The sequence below is a fragment of the Ixodes scapularis genome, unplaced genomic scaffold (assembly GCF_016920785.2).
Source record: "Ixodes scapularis isolate PalLabHiFi unplaced genomic scaffold, ASM1692078v2 PGA_scaffold10__122_contigs__length_95168666, whole genome shotgun sequence".
Classification (NCBI taxonomy): domain Eukaryota; kingdom Metazoa; phylum Arthropoda; class Arachnida; order Ixodida; family Ixodidae; genus Ixodes; species Ixodes scapularis.
In genome coordinates this window covers 12,833,084-12,851,341 of record NW_024609836.1, presented here as the reverse complement: position 1 = coordinate 12,851,341, position 18,258 = coordinate 12,833,084, and the positions used below count along the sequence as shown (strand labels likewise).

General features: G+C 46.8%; 2 protein-coding genes across 2 annotated transcripts; one reads left to right on the top strand and one right to left on the bottom strand.

Annotated features, from left to right (window-relative positions):
- Positions 1–301: 301 nt before the first annotated feature.
- Positions 302–895, top strand: LOC115308951. The gene has a single exon (XM_040214367.1). It carries the CDS (start codon positions 302–304, stop codon positions 893–895), a length of 594 nt encoding a protein of 197 aa, XP_040070301.1.
- An 11,154-nt stretch (positions 896–12,049) lies between these two features.
- LOC115331124 (uncharacterized protein ZK546.14-like) lies at positions 12,050–14,907 on the bottom strand. The gene is given in 5 exon segments (XM_029993166.2): positions 12,050–12,396; positions 12,677–12,877; positions 13,452–13,720; positions 14,647–14,822; positions 14,824–14,907. Coding segments are annotated over 5 exon segments (1,077 nt in total).
- Between the last annotated feature and the right edge of the window lie 3,351 nt (positions 14,908–18,258).

Below are 18,258 nucleotides of genomic sequence, written 5' to 3'. Positions count from 1 at the left end.
CGACGTACGCAGCCCCGAAAGCGGACGTTTCTGGTACTAGTTCGACGAAACATTTCAATCCAAATACTCTGGTTTATCCTTTTTGTATGCAAAGCTGTCCTTTTACAAATAAACGTGCACTTATTGTAATCAGCAATTATATTTAGAAAAAAAGTGAGTTAGAAAACCTAAGATAGCTGGCCAGGTGTGATGCTTTCGTAGGCAAGGCAAGCCGAAGCTGATCGCCGCTGCCAGCTTAGCTACGCTTGCTGTCTTCTGTTGGTCCCCCTCCGCGTCACCGCCTTTCCCGCCTTTCCTCAAGATGAAGCGGCGAAATACGTTGCAGAGACGACTCCTGCTGTCTCACTTAAAATGGCGAGAAATAGAAGATTTAATTTGTTTAAGAAACGCGAAGAAGCGCCGCAATTTTCGCTCGAGGCACGGGCTGCTTGACATTCCCCACATGAGGGACGAAGATTTCCGAAGAGAGTTCCGCTTCAAAAAAGCCGACCTGGGTGCCCTCCTGTCGTCGTTGGAGGTGCCCGAATCTTTCACATCGGCGCAAGGTGTTGTTGTGCCGGGTGATGAAGCACTGTGCATCATGCTGCGGCGTCTCGCCTACCCCAACCGGCTCTTCGACCTCGAGAGGGTGTTTGGTCGCCACTCATCAACCATCTCCAGTATTGCAAACCTGGTCATGAGCCACGTCCTTGAGAAGTTTGGCCACTTGCTGTCCGATATGAATAACCACAGCTGGCTGTCGCTGGCGAATCTGGAGCTCTTCTCACAGGTAAGACCCTGCGCCTGCGCCTTTCGTGTAAATTTCGCATTGCCACGGTCCGTTGCACTGTTTGATGTCACGGAACCGTTTTCTAGGCCATTACAATTTACATCGTTTTTGTTTGGCCTTGACTAGCCAGATGCGAACTACCTATAGGCATGTTGAAGAAGACGTAGGACCAGAAATGAGAAGTACGCAAACACGGCGCTGAAGCTATCTTGTCGCTGTGGTTTTGTTTTCCTACCATGTTAGCTTACATATGCCTGTACTCTCTCACTGCACGTGAGGTAAGTGTTCATCAATGCTAGCTACGCAATATTTCCACTAGGGTGTTGTAAATGCTTGGCCAATGAAAGTGCCTGTGAGGTCATTCTTCAGATTCCATCTAAGATTTGTAAACGTAGTCGTGTGGTACTACCACACTTCTCTGCATTCAGTCAGTCAGAGTTTTGAGAGTAAGGAAATCAAAGGAAGTGCTGCTGAGCCCTTCTCTGCATTTATTTGTGACCTCTCTATGGACCTGTGCAGGATTGTAAAAGTTACTTCAAAAATGTACCTAAGATACAGTTGCATTTACTCATATGAAAAGGTACCTAGGTACTCACTTAAAAAAAGTATCTGGGTACAGGTACAGTTACTTCAAAGATATTTGCTTTATTTATTTTCCCCAGATTTGTCAGAATATTTCCGCACGTGCAGCTGACCAAGCAGACAGCTCGCTCATGGCCTAACGGTTATCGCGCTTGCCATCCACGCAAAAAGACAAGCTTTGATGCCTGCCCGCGGGTACACATTTTGGTTGACTCTGTAATCTGATGTTCTGGTAAATTCGAGAACCGTGTTGCTGATTCGAGGTTAGAATGTTCTATGCGCCAAACCTTCTACGTCATTGTTCCAGGCCCACGCATGTACAAAAGGGGCTCCGCGTGGCAAGCTGCAGTCGGTCTGACGCTAGCGCCAGATTCTGCCTCTTCGCCAACATCGTCTCTCGCTTACGACACCTGCTCGTTTACCCCTTTGTTTTGGTCACCACCCGTGACATTCCGGTGGAGGTACGTGGTAGTACCTTATGTCTCTTCACCGCACACCTCCGAGGACTTGTTCGGCAAGCCCCACTTCAAGGCGACCATTTGTAGAAGAGACAGGGCCCCAGGGCAAGCCAGCGTCTCCGAGGACAACCCCCTGAGCTTGGACCTCTGCCGGACAAGACGCAGAACCTACCGAAGCTCACGATGAACTCCACGACCCAGCAGACGGAAAACCCCCAAGCAGGCTTCGAGTAGCAAAGCTGTCTCGTCTACCTCGACGACGTCATGGTATTCGCAAGCGACTTTGACGTGCACCTGAGACGTCTGCGAGCCATGCTACAGGCTCTCCAGAATGCTGGACCGACACTAAAGCCGTCAAAATGTACGTTCGCTTACAACAAGCTCATATTTCTCGGCCATGTCGTGAGTGCTCAAGGTGTAAGCCCTGACCCTGCAAAAACAACCGCTATTGCTGAATTTGCGAAGCTATCAGACAAGAAAGCCGTCTAAAGATTTCTTGGGCTGTGCGCTTACTACAGACGTTTCGGTCGCGATTTTGCCAAGATTTCTGCACCGCTCACGCATCTGACGCAGGACAATGGGAACCTCCAGTGGGGGGGGGGGGAGGAGCAAGAACAAGTGTTCAATGAACTGAAGGAAAGACTCCAGTCGGCCCCTATTCTCGCACATTTCGATTTATCAGTGGAAACGGAAGTTCACACGGACGCCAGCAACACCGGACTCGGCGTGGTACTTGTCCAAAGACAAGACGGAGCAGAGAAGGTGATCGCTTATGCAAGCCAAGTACTGCTCAAGGCAGAGCAGAATTATTCAACGACCGACAAGGAATGTCTTGCTGTCGTTTGGGCGTTAACCAAGTGCCGCCTATACCTGCACGGGATCCCATTCTGCGTTGTCATGGACCACCGTGCTCTCTGTTGGCTCGCCAACCTCAAGGACCCGTCGGGACGCCTCGCTCGGTGGAGTCATTGACTGCAAGAATTCGACGTAACCATTGAGCATGAGTCTGGCCGCAAGCATAATGACACCGACTGTTTGTCTAGGGCCCCGGTCGAATCTCCTCCCGACAGCACCGACGACGAAGATGACGCCCATTTTTTCGGCATAGTTACAGATAGTGACACTCCAACGAGACGACCCGGAACTTCGCGCTGTGATCGACTGCCTTGAAGGTCAAGGAAGTTCAGTTCCGCAAGTCTTGGCCCGAGACATGTCAAGCTTCGTTCTGCGGCGAGGTGTGCTCTTCAAGAAGAATTTCGGAACCAGCAACCTTTCCTGGCTGCTGGCTGTCCCTGCCAGCCTGCGAGAAGGAATCTTTCAAGCATGCCATGACGACCCGACGGCTGGACATCATGGCTACAGCAGTACGCTCGTCCGGATTTGTGACAACTACTACGGCCGAGACTCCCGAAAAGCGTCCATTTGTACACACGGTTGTGCCATGAGTGCCAACAACGTAACAAGCCTCCGACGAAGCCAGCAGGACTCCTGCAGCCGATATCTGCCCCAACTACGCCCTCCCAGAGAGTCGGAATGGATTTCTTTGGGCCAATTCCAACATCGACGCAAGGGAACCGGTGGATTATCGTAGCGACCAATTATCTTGCACGATACGCCGAGACAAAAGCCCTTCTGTGAAGAACAGCAGTGGAAGGCGCCAAATTTTTCGTCGAGTTCATTCTCCTTCGACACTGCGTACCTGATGTGCTGATCACAGGTCAAGGGTCATCTTTCCTGGCACAGCTGACTCAAGAGGTTCTTTGGCTGAGTCACACCAGCCATCGACAAAACATATGTCGTTGTCCTCCCCTTGTACATACCATCTCATAATCATCATCACTAGACGTGGCACCGCGGGCCTCCATGGTACGGGCTGTCGCCTTTCTCCGGTGCCACGGCTCTCCTGAGCCAATAAAAATTACTACTATTACTACCGCTTATCATCCGGAGACCAATAGGCTAACGGAGCGGCTCAACAAGACGATCGTTGACATGATCTCCATGTACGTCGATGTAGAGCAAAGACGTGGGACGAGGTGTTGCCGTACGTTACATTTGCGTACAACACAGCGGTTCATAACGAAATAAGTTTACGCTGGCTTAACACAACAAAAAATAAAACAACACAGACGTTTCGCCTCCTACCCGGGTGGCATCATCAGTATGAACTGGTCCGGTGGTTGGGAGAGACAAACCAGTCGACTCTAACAAGTCCCCGTAAACGTCCGGTAGGGGGCCCCGGTTTGTGTTGCACGCCTTGGGGTCACGGCGGATAAACCACGATTCCACAAACTTCCTCGGGCCCCAACGCTGCTCACAAGCCAAGGTCACCACATTATCCAAGTCAAACATACGCCCAGTCGTCCTGCTGTGGTCGACGAGCTCAGACTTATTTCTCGTGGCATGCGTGGCCTTCACCACATCCCTTTTGTGCTCCTTAAGCCGAGTGCTCCTCCGTCTGCCGGTTTCTCCAATGTACATGGCGTCGCAGTCGACACAGTTCACCTTGTACACCACACCCGTCTAGGCATTGGCGGGTGATGTCTTTCGGCTTAGAAAACGCGTTCGCTAAAGTGTACGCAGGCTTGAACACAGTCGGGATGCCCAAAGAGGTCAAAGCTCTTCTAATCGAGTCCGAGGTTCCCCGGACATAGGGAATACACACTATCGGCTTCCTTTTGCCTCCACTGCTACTCTGCACTGTTGCAGGCGCTTACGCGTGTCACTTATGAAGGATCCTGGATAATTGCGCCTGCCCAAGGAAGTGGAGATCCTTGTCAGTTCTTGGGACCGGAGGTCGTTCGAAGACAACACATCGCAACGCGACAACAGTGTCCGTGCCGCGGCGCGCTTGTGTTCCGACGGGTGATGGGAATCAAAACGCAAAACATTTCCGCTGTCACACGGTTTACGGTACACTTCAGCTCATACTGATGATGTCACCTGGATAGGTGGCGAAACGTCTGTGTTGTTGTTATATTTTTTGTTGTTGTGTTAAGGCACTGTAAACTTATTTCATTATAACTACCCCTGGTTTTTGGAACATATTTGCACAGCGGTTCAAGAAACCACAGGAATGACGCCATTCGAACTGGTACACGGCCGGACGGCTACCTTGATGCTCGACGCCATGCTGCCTCACGTGCCAACCGATGATGGCAACGACGAAGCTCAAGTGATCTCTCAACGCACGGAGGAAGCTCGTCAACTGGCAAGAATCAAGATTCAAGAGCAACAGTGAGTCGATGCACGCCGGTACAACCTTTGTCGCCGGGACGTCCACTTTCAACGCGGAGACCGGGTATGGGTGTGGACACGTATACAGCACCGCAGTCTCAGCAAGAAGCCTCTGAAACGCCATTTCGGACCCTACAAGATCATCCAATGCCTCGACGATCTGAAATACGAAGTTCTTCCCGACGGAATGTGCCCATCTGCAAGACGCCAGCCACGACCCGAGGTGTTGCTCGTCGTCCGGCTCAAGCCGTATTACGAATGATAGAACTTTGTAACCCCGTCAAAGAGTGACTGTGGCTCACGATTCTGCTGTCCTTTTGTTGTGGATTTGTGTTTTCGTTTTGTGCTGCATCGGGACGACGTGCTTTTCTAAAAGGGGAAGTAGTGCCGCGCGCGCAGCTGACCAAGTAGCTAGCGTGCTCGTGGCCTTACGGTTATCGCGCTTGCCTTCCACGCAAAAAGCCAAGGTTTGATGCCTGGCCGCAGGTACACATTTTTGTTGACTCTAATGTGATGTTCTGGTAAATTCGAGAACCATGTTGCTGATTCGAGGTTAGAATGTTCTACTTCCAGAAACCCATGTGTGTACAAAAGGGGCTCCACGTGGCAAGCTGCAGTCAGACTTACGTTAGCGCCGGATTCCGCCCCTTCGCCACGTCGTTGCTCGCTTACGACACCTCTTCTTTTACCCTTTTGTTGGGGGCACAAGTTCGCCCCATTAAACGTTTCTCAATCCTGTTTATTTTTAGGTTCTTTTGGTCTCCACCCGTGAGAATATATTGGAAGTAAAGCTTTTTATACTAAGGATATGTACAAAAAGGATTTCAATAAATGTGCTTTATTGGTGTCAATGCGAGAAAGAAGGAAAACTGAGAAATTAAAGTAACTAGGTTTGTACTTCAGGTACAACAGAAATACCTAGGTACCGATTTCCAGTTATTTGTGTCTAGGAACTTTACAACCCGGGACCTGTGTCATTATGTAGAAAGTAGCAAGCATTAACAACACAGTTAAATTTTTTTAAACAGTGCATAAACACATTATTTCGTCATGGGTAATGTGTCACACGTCTTCACAGTTTTTGGTAGTGTTTAAATGCTCCAATGTACATAACAGTAATATATGTTGTCTTTATTAGGCAGTCCATGAGAAAGGAGCCTCCTTGGACAACTGTTGGGGCTTTCTGGACGGCACGGCACGCCCCATATGCCGTCCATCAGAAGACCAAAGGAAGTATTTTTCTGGACACAAGCGGGTGCACGTCCTGAAGTACCAGGCCTTGATGTGCGCTAATGGCATGATATGCCAATTGAATGGACCTTTTGAAGGCAACAGGCATGACGCAGGTAAATTTGGCATTGTTAAATCTTTTTTTTTTTTTTTTGTTTAGGTTACTATTGGAATGTTTCAACTTGTAACCAGATCCAAGTCTTTCCCAAAGCACTTTAAGATAAAATTCAGAACAAAGTTGACTTGTACATTGAGGAGTTTGAGGGTCAGTGAGCATAAATTGATACCAGCCCTAGCAAAAAAAATAATTTGTATGAGAAATTTCTTGTGTCCAATAAACACATATGAATCATACAAGATATACAAGAACATATAAGAGCATATCATAACCATAAGAGAATTATATGAGAACTATATAAGAATTATATAAGACATATAAGAACCCCATAAGAAACTTATAAGAAACTTCCCACTAGTTTCTTATATGGTGCTTGTATGTTCCCATATATCTTATATAGTTCATATATAGTTCTTATATGGTTCTTATACGGTTTTTATATGTTCTTATATATCTTGTATGACCCATATGTGTTTATTGGACGAAGAAATTTCTCATACAAATGAGAATTTTCAATAGGGAGTACAGTATAATTACACTCTAGAGGTTTCGGTTTTTTCATTTTTTCCGATTCGGCTTATTTTTTCGACATCTACTCGAAAACAAAAAATAGTAGCTATTACTAATTTAACGGGCATAAAGAAAACTGATAAGGGGGAATGGAAAACCATTTCACATTTGTTTGTCAAATATGTACGCCACAAAGTTTGTAATTAGGTTGCGGTATGCACATCTAAGTGCTAACTAAATCCACATTCTTCCTTTTTGGTACCGCCTTTTCTAGGTATATTAACATTACATTCTCCACATCACTTTCTCTTTGGGGTGTGGCCCTGGCATCCCTATCCTGCAAAAAAAGAAAAAAAAATATGCAAATTTGCAAGCTCTAAACTAGAAATGCTGACTGAAACGTTAGCGACCTCAAAACATATTTTAAAAAAAAATCAAAGTGATATGCAATTTCTTTAACTTCTGCAGCACTCAATGCTTTCAGAAAGCAGCTTATTTGGTTCTTTCTTTAGAAACGCCTTTTGGTGCCTTTCTTTCGTCTGGAACAAACATTTTTCAGTTGATAAAAGCACCGGTGCGGGGTACGGATTGAAAGCAGCTGCTGCTGCAGCATTTGGCTGCGACTCGTATTCTCTTCAAATGAACGTGAATCCCAGGTGGAAACTGATGTAGCACTTATGTCTAATCTGTGCCCTGCACCGACTCCAGATTGTGTTCTATGGCAAGAGCATGTACAGGAGGAAAGGGAAAAGCCTGGGAAAGAACGGGGAGACACCAAGTAAGAGGATCAATGCTGGGGTGTGCGACCGCAAGAGATGTAAACTTCTTTATCCACTCTCGCTCCAGTGCTACCTTTGGCAGGGCAGGGCGTCGTCGTGGCACAAAAAGCATGCCAAGTTCATTTTTGCGGTGTTATCTTTGGTCCAGCTCGGGGTTGTCGGTGCCTGTGTATTCAGTTGTGATCGCTGGGGGGTTCGTTCCTGGTATGTATGTACGCTTGAGTTCCTCGAGTAATTGGGCTTCTGTTCCGTTGTACTGGTGTATGATCTGCTACAAGAGCTGCTCCAAATCATTTGTCAGTTCCACCACTGGTGCAGGGAAGCGGCAATTTTTTTATTTAACATTTTCCTATTAGGTATAGTACTTCATGAATATGTAATGTAAGATCCCAGATGCAGCTGTTTGCGTAGTCCAGGTAGACCATATAATATGTCAGGTACTTTTTGAATGTCTTGACTATGTCAATGGTCTGGAACTAACAATGAAGAGATAACTAATCGCCTGCGTGTCGCTGCACCATCTTGTCCGGCGAGACAGCTATATAAAGGACGCTACGAGAATAAATGGAGGTAGCTTCCACTCGAGAGAGACGTGTGTGTCGAAAGTTCTTACTGCTATGCCCCTACCACGACACGGTGGCAAACGGCAGTTGACGTCTTGCCACCTCGCATACAAAGGTTTCACATGAGACTCATGCGGTATCGGTGCAAGGTCGTGTTTGTTCTTGGCGAATTAATTGCCATGGCAGGCGCCTTCTCCCATGCCCCGCTGATAAGAGAAAGGCATAAGCAATATCCTGTCAGTAGCGGAAGTCTTATCCGAAAAGTGCAGTGTACAATCACTGACTGCTCTTTTTGGAGAAGAAATTTAAATTTATTGCATGAGCACTTCAAGAACCAGCATATATGTTACATGTTCTTCGAATAAACTTCAGTTCTTAGCAGCACCTTGTTTGTCTACTTCCATCGTCCTTGTGCTTCGCATTTTAGATTAAAAGTATCTACAAACTAGCCAACATACCCATTCTACTGTGGCCGAGGCCGCCGTGCAATGATTTCCGGACTCCGGTCAAACATTTGTAGAAGTTGCCCTCTGACACTTGTGAAGTAAAGAACAGAAAACCGCTTTCGCCTGTGTCCTAGTTGTGTAAAAAAAAAGATAAATATTGGCATTTTTGGCACCCCTCAACTCACTCCATCTTCAGGGCCCCACCTGGTCCCGCTCCTAGTGACGTAATTAGGGGTGCCGTGCTTTCCGATTATGCAGCAGAATCGCAACATTTTTTTTAATGGAGATGTTTTTTCTATCCTCTGGGGCACGATAAACAATGTAAAAATGATGAGATTCAAATTATTTTAATCTTAAAATCGTTGCACCCACTTGCCAGGACCAACTAGACGACAACATGTGCGTGGATGTGTTGCACGAAAGTTTGATATTTTTTCTTTTTTTTTTTGCAGGTATGCTGCACATCAGCGGTCTTTACGAGAAGATGGAGGCACTCTGCCAGGACCAGTCATACGTCATTTATGGTGACCCTGCGTACCCCCTCAGACGTCACCTCCTCAAGCCGTATGGAGGGGCCACGCTCCAGCAGCCACAAGTTGATTTTAATAAGGCTATGAGCTCTGTGCGTCAAGCTGTCGAGTGGGGCTTCGGGAAAGTGGTCACAGAGTTTGCTTTTGTAGACTTAAAAAAAAATCAAAAAATGCTTCTGCAGCGGGTGCCGCAGATGTATAAAGTTGCAACCCTCCTCGCCAACTGCCATACATGCTTGTATGGCAGTCAGGTCACATCATATTTTCATGTTGACGCACCTTCACTGGAGGAATACCTGCAGCCTCGAGGAAGAATGTAATCCATCTCAGCAGTTAAGTTATAAACAGGTCTTTAAAATTTAATGTCATTATTGTCATCCAATGCTGCCCGTTTAATTGCTTCGAAGGTACCAAGTTAAAAGTTGTACTGTACTAACATAGCATCATTCGGAAAAGCGGTTTATGGTTGGTTAACTTTCCGCTGCATGTACCTTCATACAACAGATAAAACTTTCCAGATATTTGCACTTTTCAGATTCCTGCTTCCTGTACTTCGCGCTGCCTGAACCTTCATATAACTAACACAACTTTTTCACTTCTCACAATCCTGCTTCTTGTAGATAGGAAGCGGGATTGTGGAATGTGCAAATCTAGGAAGCAGAATTGTAAAAATTTCTGAAGAGTTTTATCTGTTGTATGAAGGTTCAGGCAGTGGGAAGTTAACCCACCATAAACTGCTTCTCCGAACGGAGCCATGCTAGTAGAGTACAGCTACATGCATCTTCGATGTATGTAGCTAAACAGGTAGCTTCTGATGTCAATAATGGCAATAAAATTTTGAAGACTTTTTTTATAACATCTGTAGAAAGAAAAAGTGCTAAACTCTGGTCGGAGTAGTCAGTCGTTTATGAAGTTCTACCTGTGTTTGCAGTCTGTATGCTGTGAAATGTGATGATCGTGGAAAGGATATTCGGTTTTTCTTATTTACTGAAAAGCATGTCATTATTTAACATCTTGGTCATGCTGCATGTAGGCTGGGCGTGAGCCTGCAGCATCACTGTCGGTATACTATTTCTGTGTTGGTGCAATATATAAATAACACTCGTTAAATAAAGACTGGTAGCGCAATGATTTCAACCAATAAGCACTATAAAAAAACTATAGCCTTGGTTGTTCCCATTTGTCCAATGTGTGATATTGCAGGCAGGTGATAAGTTATAACTAGGGTTCGGAGTTTTCGGTTTAAACCGATAAACGTATGCCGCATCCATTGTCGGAAATTCGGTTTTAACCAAAAAAGCTCCGTTTTTAGGTTCGTCATTTTCAATTTAAACCAATAAAAGTTTGTCCAGTCCATTTTTTAAAATTCAGTTTTAACCGGAAAAGGTCACTTTGACCTTCCAGTCGTACAGCTGAGCTGTGGCGAAAAAGTGGAACGACAGTGTCTATCGAAACATGTCTGAATGTACGCAACACACGGATGCCATCACTATGTTTTGGTTTAATGTGCGCATCATCGATTGGAAAGTGAAATCTGGAATGCTCCACGACTTCGCCATGTACGAGCGTGTTTTCAAGCCCGTTGTAAGGAAGACAGACTTGATGCAAGCTCTGCATGTTGTGTTGAGCTTTAAAACATCGCACCATGTCTCTTTCGGCGGTCACAATTGGCTGATTGGCCGATGTTGGCTCAGGCAGCGCCTCATTTCCTCAGCCTGTCAGTGTCCAGTGTTAGGGTTGAGAGGTAATTCTCGAAGCTCAGGGTCATATTAACAGGAAAGAAAGAGTGCGGATCAAGGAGGAGAACCTGGGCAAGTACAGTTCGCTGCAATATGAAGGACCCACTGGAAGCGCGTGGCCGAGGCGGTGGCTGGCGTAGGCGCTGCAAGCGCACTGGGCAATTCCATTCTGCATCGAAAGGAGGACGCTCACTCGGGGCTCAGCACAAACTGATAGGCGCGTTGCGCTTTAGCTGAGCCCCAAGTGAGCGTCCTCTCCTCAAAACAGAATGGAATTATCCAGAGCGCTCGCAGCGCCCCCGCCAGCCACCGCCTCGGACACACGCTCCCAGTGGGTCTTTCATATTGCAGCCCACTGTACATGTGTGTGTACTGTAATGAAATCACGTAATCCTGATGTACAGAAGGTAAAGTTCTATCTTTATTGCACATGAGCTTCATATCTGACTTGTTTGTACTTCTAGGTTTTTTTTTCTTGTTTCTTTTAGTTTCACAGATTTGCCAAATGAAGTGTCATTTCTTTTTCAATGTATCTGTGCCGTTACTCTGAGTGATCACAAATATGAGAGCTACGTACAAGGATCATCTGATCCGGTGTTGTTTATTTTGTATTCACCGAAAAAAGCCGATAAACTTTTGTGGGCATAAATATATGCCGAAAAGAAACGAAAATTGTATTTGAAAATAAACACCGCAAAAAGGTACGCCGAATTTTGAAAAAATAGAAACCGAAAACGCTGAACCCTAGTGATAACCAGTTATGTATTTAGAAAATGTGATCTTACTTAGTCATACATACTGAGGATGCTATTTTGTAGTAGCTGTTTGTTTTCTCACAGCTGTGATAAAAAGGAGTGAATTATATATATTTCAGTGTAGTTCAGTGTGATGGTGAGTGCAAAGGAGTGAATTAAATATATATTGCAGTGTAGTTCAGTGTGATGGTGAGTGCAATAATAAAGTGTTCTTGTATAATTTTTTTTGTCAATGAGTACAATGTCTTGTTAAGGCACATATTTATGTTTAGCGTACTGTGTTCCAATTCAGCCTTCATTTTTAGCAGCCTGTAATACTTTAAATCTCCAACTTTACTTCTGAATTTGTCTAGTCAGGAGCTGAATTTGCAGCTCCTGCTGAGCAATCAGCAACCGCCTTTCTTCTGTTGCTGCCCTCCTTTCCTCCATCCGAATCTTTCGCTCTTCTGCCTGGAACTTCCGCTCCTCGGCCTGTGCCCGCCTTTCTTCCGCCAGAGCCTGCCGTGCTTCAGCGCGGTCCTTTGAATCTTCTTGGTACTTGAGTTGCTCCAACGACATTTGCATCTCTCTCAGCGCCATGTCCCTTTCTTCAAGGGCGAAACGCCTATCTTCTCTTGCGAGTTCCTGCTCTGACTGGCGCTCAAGAAAGTCCATCTCAGACGATTGCTGCCTTCTTTTTCCTGTGTTAAAAAATACTGTGTCAACAATATGATACAGGGGTATATTCTACTGTGTAGTTGTCACTGCTTTGCGATGCCACGAGAAATGCCATTTCTAAGCTGGAGGTAGAAAGCCTGGCTTTGTATCTTCAGTTTTTAATTGCTATTGCTAGTTTAACAAACATTATGGGAAGGTATGCTAGCCAATGACATGTATAAGTGGCTTTTTGGTCCCTTTCATGATACTAAAGCTACTGGTGACATTACGCACTGTAATTTGAACTCTTGTTTCCTCACTTACGCCTGGCACCTGAAGATCTGGACGCCGGTGTAGGTGGCACGTTCTCATCAGTACCTGCACCACTTGGGGCATTATCAGGGCTCCTGACAGGCTGGGAGGGGGCTACGAAGTCCTCTTCTTCCTCTCTCTCTGGATTATCCATGTAAGCCTGCATGAGGAGGTTCAGTGCTGGCGAACCCTCCTCACCAAGGTCTGGGGATGCTAGAAAGAAAACAGTAAAATGAAATAAATCTGTAGCATTTCTGCTTCAATTTTTATATAGCCGGCCAAGTAAGGCTGCCTCTCGGCCACTCAGGAAAGGTGTTGTAAGGCAAGGGCTTAAAATATATTTGAGTATCTCGGCTGTATAGGCTGGTAAATAACTGAAGAGAGAGTGAGCAAGGGTGAAGTGGGAGCTCAAGCATTTTGCTGGGACTGCCTCTCCCCCCTCCCCATCATACAGCATTTTGTCATGGGCAGGCAGCCGCCCCCCCCCTTCTCGAAATAAAATCCTGGCTACGTGCCTGTTGTGTCGACCTCATCCAAATGACTTCTCAGAAACCTCAGTGTGACCATTAATAGTTTGCTAAGAGGCTTTGCTTCTTCACTACCTTTTCAGGAAATGTTGGCTGCCATCCAGAAGCTTCTAGGAGAAGTACTTTCTTAACCCCATTTGCGTTATGTTTGCTCCTGCTTCATTCTTCTAAAGTTCACTCTCTGAAATGCGTAGCCAAGTAAAGACAGGAATGAGTTGCAATCAACTTTCATTTCCTGCTAGAATAAGGTGTGTTATTACCATACTGTTCTGGTTCTTCATCTGCATCGACCGCCGACATTGACGGCACTGGCAAGTGGGCGGTGCGGGCCACGGCTGCATCTCTTGCTGCCTTCGCTGCTCGCACCTGGGCAGCAGCTGAAGATTGTGGCCTGCGCTTGCAGGCTGCTGCTCCTGAGCGCCCCTTCCTTGGTGCAGTCTTCGGTCTATGTCCAAACTCCCGTGCGAGGTCGGATATCTCCTGGAGCAGCCGGTCTTTTTTTGCATACTGCTCCTCCGTCCCAGACCTAATGAAATGGATGATTTAAAATATTGATTTCTTCTGTGTTACTCAGCATTGTCACTCTCACTGCACCGGGTTGAATCACTAAAGAATAATCCACACTGAAAAAAAAAAAGTGAAACTCTCAGCTAAGTAAAGCTGATTCCGTCAGCTATTCACCCCGACCATAATGGAACTTAGGATTGTTTGGGTTTCATTTGGGTGTAATAAAATATGTGAAAATATCTATCAAATGTGTATTCAGTAAGCCCACATTTGTTGAAGGAATGCAATGCATAAGAAATCTTAAGTTAACATCAAGATTTCTTATGCATTGAATTGAATGATGCTTTGTGCCTTCCATGGAGCAACATGCCCCATGTTCAAAATCTCTTAAAAAAGCATAATTGTACGATGTGTGTACCCTCCTACTCCCCTTTTCTTTTTAGATAGCTTACACTTCTTGATTCCAATTCATATTTTAGTTGCATCTGGTGCATTTAATCATTAAAATTCAACCGAAGTTAAGATGCAGGCTAGGTCGCTCACAGGGTATTAGGAAAGCTGACACCCTTGTCATAGTACTGAACAAATATAAACGGTTGCCCATGCTTGCCTGCATGTAGGGAAGTGGGTGATATGATGAAAACATTTGCTACAAGTTAGGCAGCTCTCTCATTCGATCTTTTTATGTGCTCTTCCTTACAGCTGGGTTACCCAAAATCATACCGCACTTTTCCAGCCGGGCTTGGTGGTCTATGCTCTGAAATATTCGCGAGGAAGGCTTTTCTTACGCGCGAACGGCCCGCGCGAACGGCACGCGCGTACACGTGTAATCCAGCGCCCATGCCGACACACACACGCCCGCCGCACACACTAACGCAAGCGCACACGCAAGCGCACAGGCACCTTCTAGCGTGAACTGAAAAGGAGAGACAAAAATGCAACACTTACTTTCGCAAATTGGCTGTGTCCTGTTGTCGGAAATAGCCCAGCAGCAGGTCCACACGGTCCCGGATTGCCCGAATTGTGAAGACCCGTGTTAGGGCCATTAGAAGATTGGTATAGACAAGAGTCCAGCCTTCGGGTGACGCAAAAGGGTTCACAGCTCGAACCTCGCGGAGAAGGCCTGCAGAGGTCTTCGTCGACTGTGAACCGCAGCCTGAGGGTTGCCGGCATGGTCCGTTGTTTCGCGGGGGCATCGGACGCAGCCATCTTGTCGTGGAGAGCGGAAGAGCGTAACTGGCTTCCCACCCCGCTCTGCGCCGTCGAGAGCGGAACGTACGCTCCCTGCGGTAACTACGCTCCAACTCAGAGCGGGCCGCGCATGCGCAGTGGCGACTCCGCTCTCCGCAGAGCGGACCGGGCGCACGAAAACGGTCTACTATATATCTCTCTCTCCGTGGATCCGCCGAGCCTCCGAGGCCAGTTCGCTCAAGTCGTGAAAACGACTGCCTCGGAGAAACGCTGCAAAAGTCGGGTGCGATTGTCGAATGACTCGCTCCACCCGCTCTGCATTGGGCGCTGATGGTTCCGCCAGCTCAAAGAGCTCCTGCATCGCCCTCACGAACTCCAACAGTGACTCGTCTGGGTGTTTGGTCCGTTGTTCGAGTTCTCGCCTCATCCTGCGTTCGTAGTCGTAGTCTGCAGGGAGGAATTCCTGGCGAAATGCCTTGCGGAACTGCTCGATCAACGGCAGCTGGCTTCCGGTCAGACGGAGCCACCGCGCCGCTTGGTCCACCAACGAGATTGGCAAGATGCGTTCCAGTATCTCGTTGTCTGACATTCCCATGGCCTGTTGGTACACTGTTAGCGAAAATGTAATATTTCGCCTGTTTACACCCCATTTTCACTCGTTAGCATATTTTTATACGCTCTGCTAGTGATAAATCGTCAAAAAATTACTTAGGGTAGTAAAAATTGGTGTTTCGGTTTCGGTTTACACGACTAGGCGTGTAAGCAACACTGAAAACGCCCCAGCCCAACACCCCAAAACGTCGAGCGCCATGTTGCTTCTGCCTTGAAGCGGTACTACGGCGGTCGTAGCAGCCGAAGGTGAGTGTTTGATTTTTTTTATCAAGTTTGTATAGAATGTAGCACGTCTCAGATTTTTATTACATGACATTCAAGAACGTTAGATTTGCTTTGAGCAAGCCGGCTCAGGCGTTAAGCCCGATTCACACAACCGGCGTTTAGCCACCCGTCGATTGGAAACGACTCGACTGCTCGCCGGTTCTTTTGCGCGAGCTTTCGCTCGGGCGCTGTGAACCCTATGAACTGTGGTGCTCAAAGCTAGCACAATTAGGCACGGCTAGCGTCCCGGTGGAAGCTGCAGAGAGCGGAAACCGAAGACACCGTCGCATAAGAGTGGCGAAGCCGCGATCCTGCGCTGATCGTTGTCCCGCCGCTCTCTCCGGCAATATCGACACTTCGCTGCTGGGTGTCTCGTATTTCGACGTTTTAGAGAAACTTGGCATTGGCAAGCGCGAGGAGTCTCTATATCGTTTTCTCCGTCGCCTGCGTGGAGGGAACACGGTGGCGATAGAAACATATGCTCATGCAGTCAGTCAACTTGGACAATCCCCCTGTTCCCTCAATCCTATCGCATTCTTTGACTGCGTTTGTGACAACAACGTTTCCCCAGTGTGAAAGCTTTCAGTCACAACGGGCTACAAACTGGATTGTGCATTGCATGTAGCCCTGAGGGAATTCTTCGCCGGAGACACCAGCACATTAGTTTCATTGGTAAGGTGACCGGCCACTAACGTGTTTGGCAAATGAAGCGATCACGGGTAAGTAGAAATGCAAACAATGTTGAATGAATATTAAGGTGGTTGTAGCCAGAGCCTGCCAGTTGAAATCAACCTTTAACAATATAGTCTGCGGTAACTTCTTTTTGCACTTAGGATTGCAATTTTAAACACAAAGCCACTCCACATAGCTGTCGAAAATCGTGTAAACAACAGCAGTCATCGTCCCCGGTTCGGATGAGCGAAGCCTTAGCTTGATGAAAAGAATGGCGGTCTATACTTCTTGGTTGTTTCAATCACAACCTCGCACAGCTGAACAGACAAACAAATCAAGGAAATATAACCCGCGCTGGCTTGCAAATCACAGCACACAAGCAGGGTACATAGCAGAGCAGAAAACACTGGCAATGAGCACACGGAGGCATGCAGCTTCCTTTCTTTTTCCCTCGGCGAATGATTGGTTTGCTGCAGCATTCCGTAAGCACGTTGACATTCAAAAGTTGAGCCTGATCTGTCTTGCAGTGCCTTGCGGAACGGCAAGTATCGCCCACCATTCCACAAGGCACTGCAGGACTCGCAAATGTGTGAACAGTGCTTTGCAATAAAGGCCATGATCGGGCAGCAGGTGCCCATCTAAAGACATTTAATATTGATTGGCATTGAACTAACCTTTGGGCTTCATCACGTAGCAAGCATGGGTGAGGTATAATTCAAGAACATTTAATGTTCGACGAGTTTAATACGTTGTGGTGCTTTCCCATCTGTTTCGGTGTCACGGAGTGGGGTTCAAATTAATAAAAATAATTCAATGATCCACTCTGAGAATAAACGAGAAATTACAAGAAAAGAACAAGAGAGCTAAGTTCGACCATTGACTAGCGCTAGGTCCACGCCTGGTGTATAATCAGTAGAGAAAGATGATGACACAGGGAGGATAAGCAAACAAAAGATTAGATTTAATAAAGTGAAAAACTAAGCTGTACACGGCAATAGAGCACTCAACACAAACCACGCTCCAGCTCAAAGCTATGGAGCCCTGCGAGCCAGAAACTAATACAAAAAAAACTCGACGCTCATAAAACCGGAATAAGCCAACAAAACAGTGACGAAAACCTGACACTAACAACGAGAGCAAACCGAGATGGAGCTCGAACGTTACCGCTACACACATGGGATAATCCCCCAAAACAGTCGCGACAGAAAGTAGCACTGTGTAAAAATCTTCCCAACATTCAACAATTCATACTTCAGAGCCAGAGAATGCAGTAGACAAGTCCTAGAAAACCAGGCTTAGCTTTCCGGTAGGTGCCGAGTCCAGAGCAGTCCGTAGTCTGGAGTTGTCGGCCGAAGAACGGCGTCTCGAAGTCCAGCGGTCCAATTAGAGGCTTGATGAGGTCGACACCGCGCACCACACAGCCACACACGCTTCAGCACAACAAACTCAAACACTTGTCCGACAGGCAGGGCAGAAGCCAAAAATTACACGTTCCAAGACTCATCTGCTGGGAGTAACCGCGTTGAGTAGCGACCCGGCCAGCTCTGGGGTTGGACTACCTTCTTTGTTCCCGAACCCCCTTTTATAGGCTCGTCTACCGACCAACCTCCCGTTTGCCCGCCTTTCGGGTCAGTCAACTTTCAAGAAAAACAAAGCTACACAGCAACGACCCAAATGGCAAAACCTATTACATTTTTCGGACAACCAAACATATGTGCCCATCCATTCCCCCGTACGAGTCCAAAAACATCAATTATCGCCGATACATAGAACACGACAGGCGGCAGACTGAGCAAAGCCGCCGCCTTCAAAAAGCGCGCT

Excerpts from the sequence above, each read along its gene's own strand:
- LOC115308951 (XM_040214367.1), top strand. The coding sequence starts at position 302 with ATGAAGCGGCGAAATACGTTGCAGAGACGACTCCTGCTGTCTCACTTA.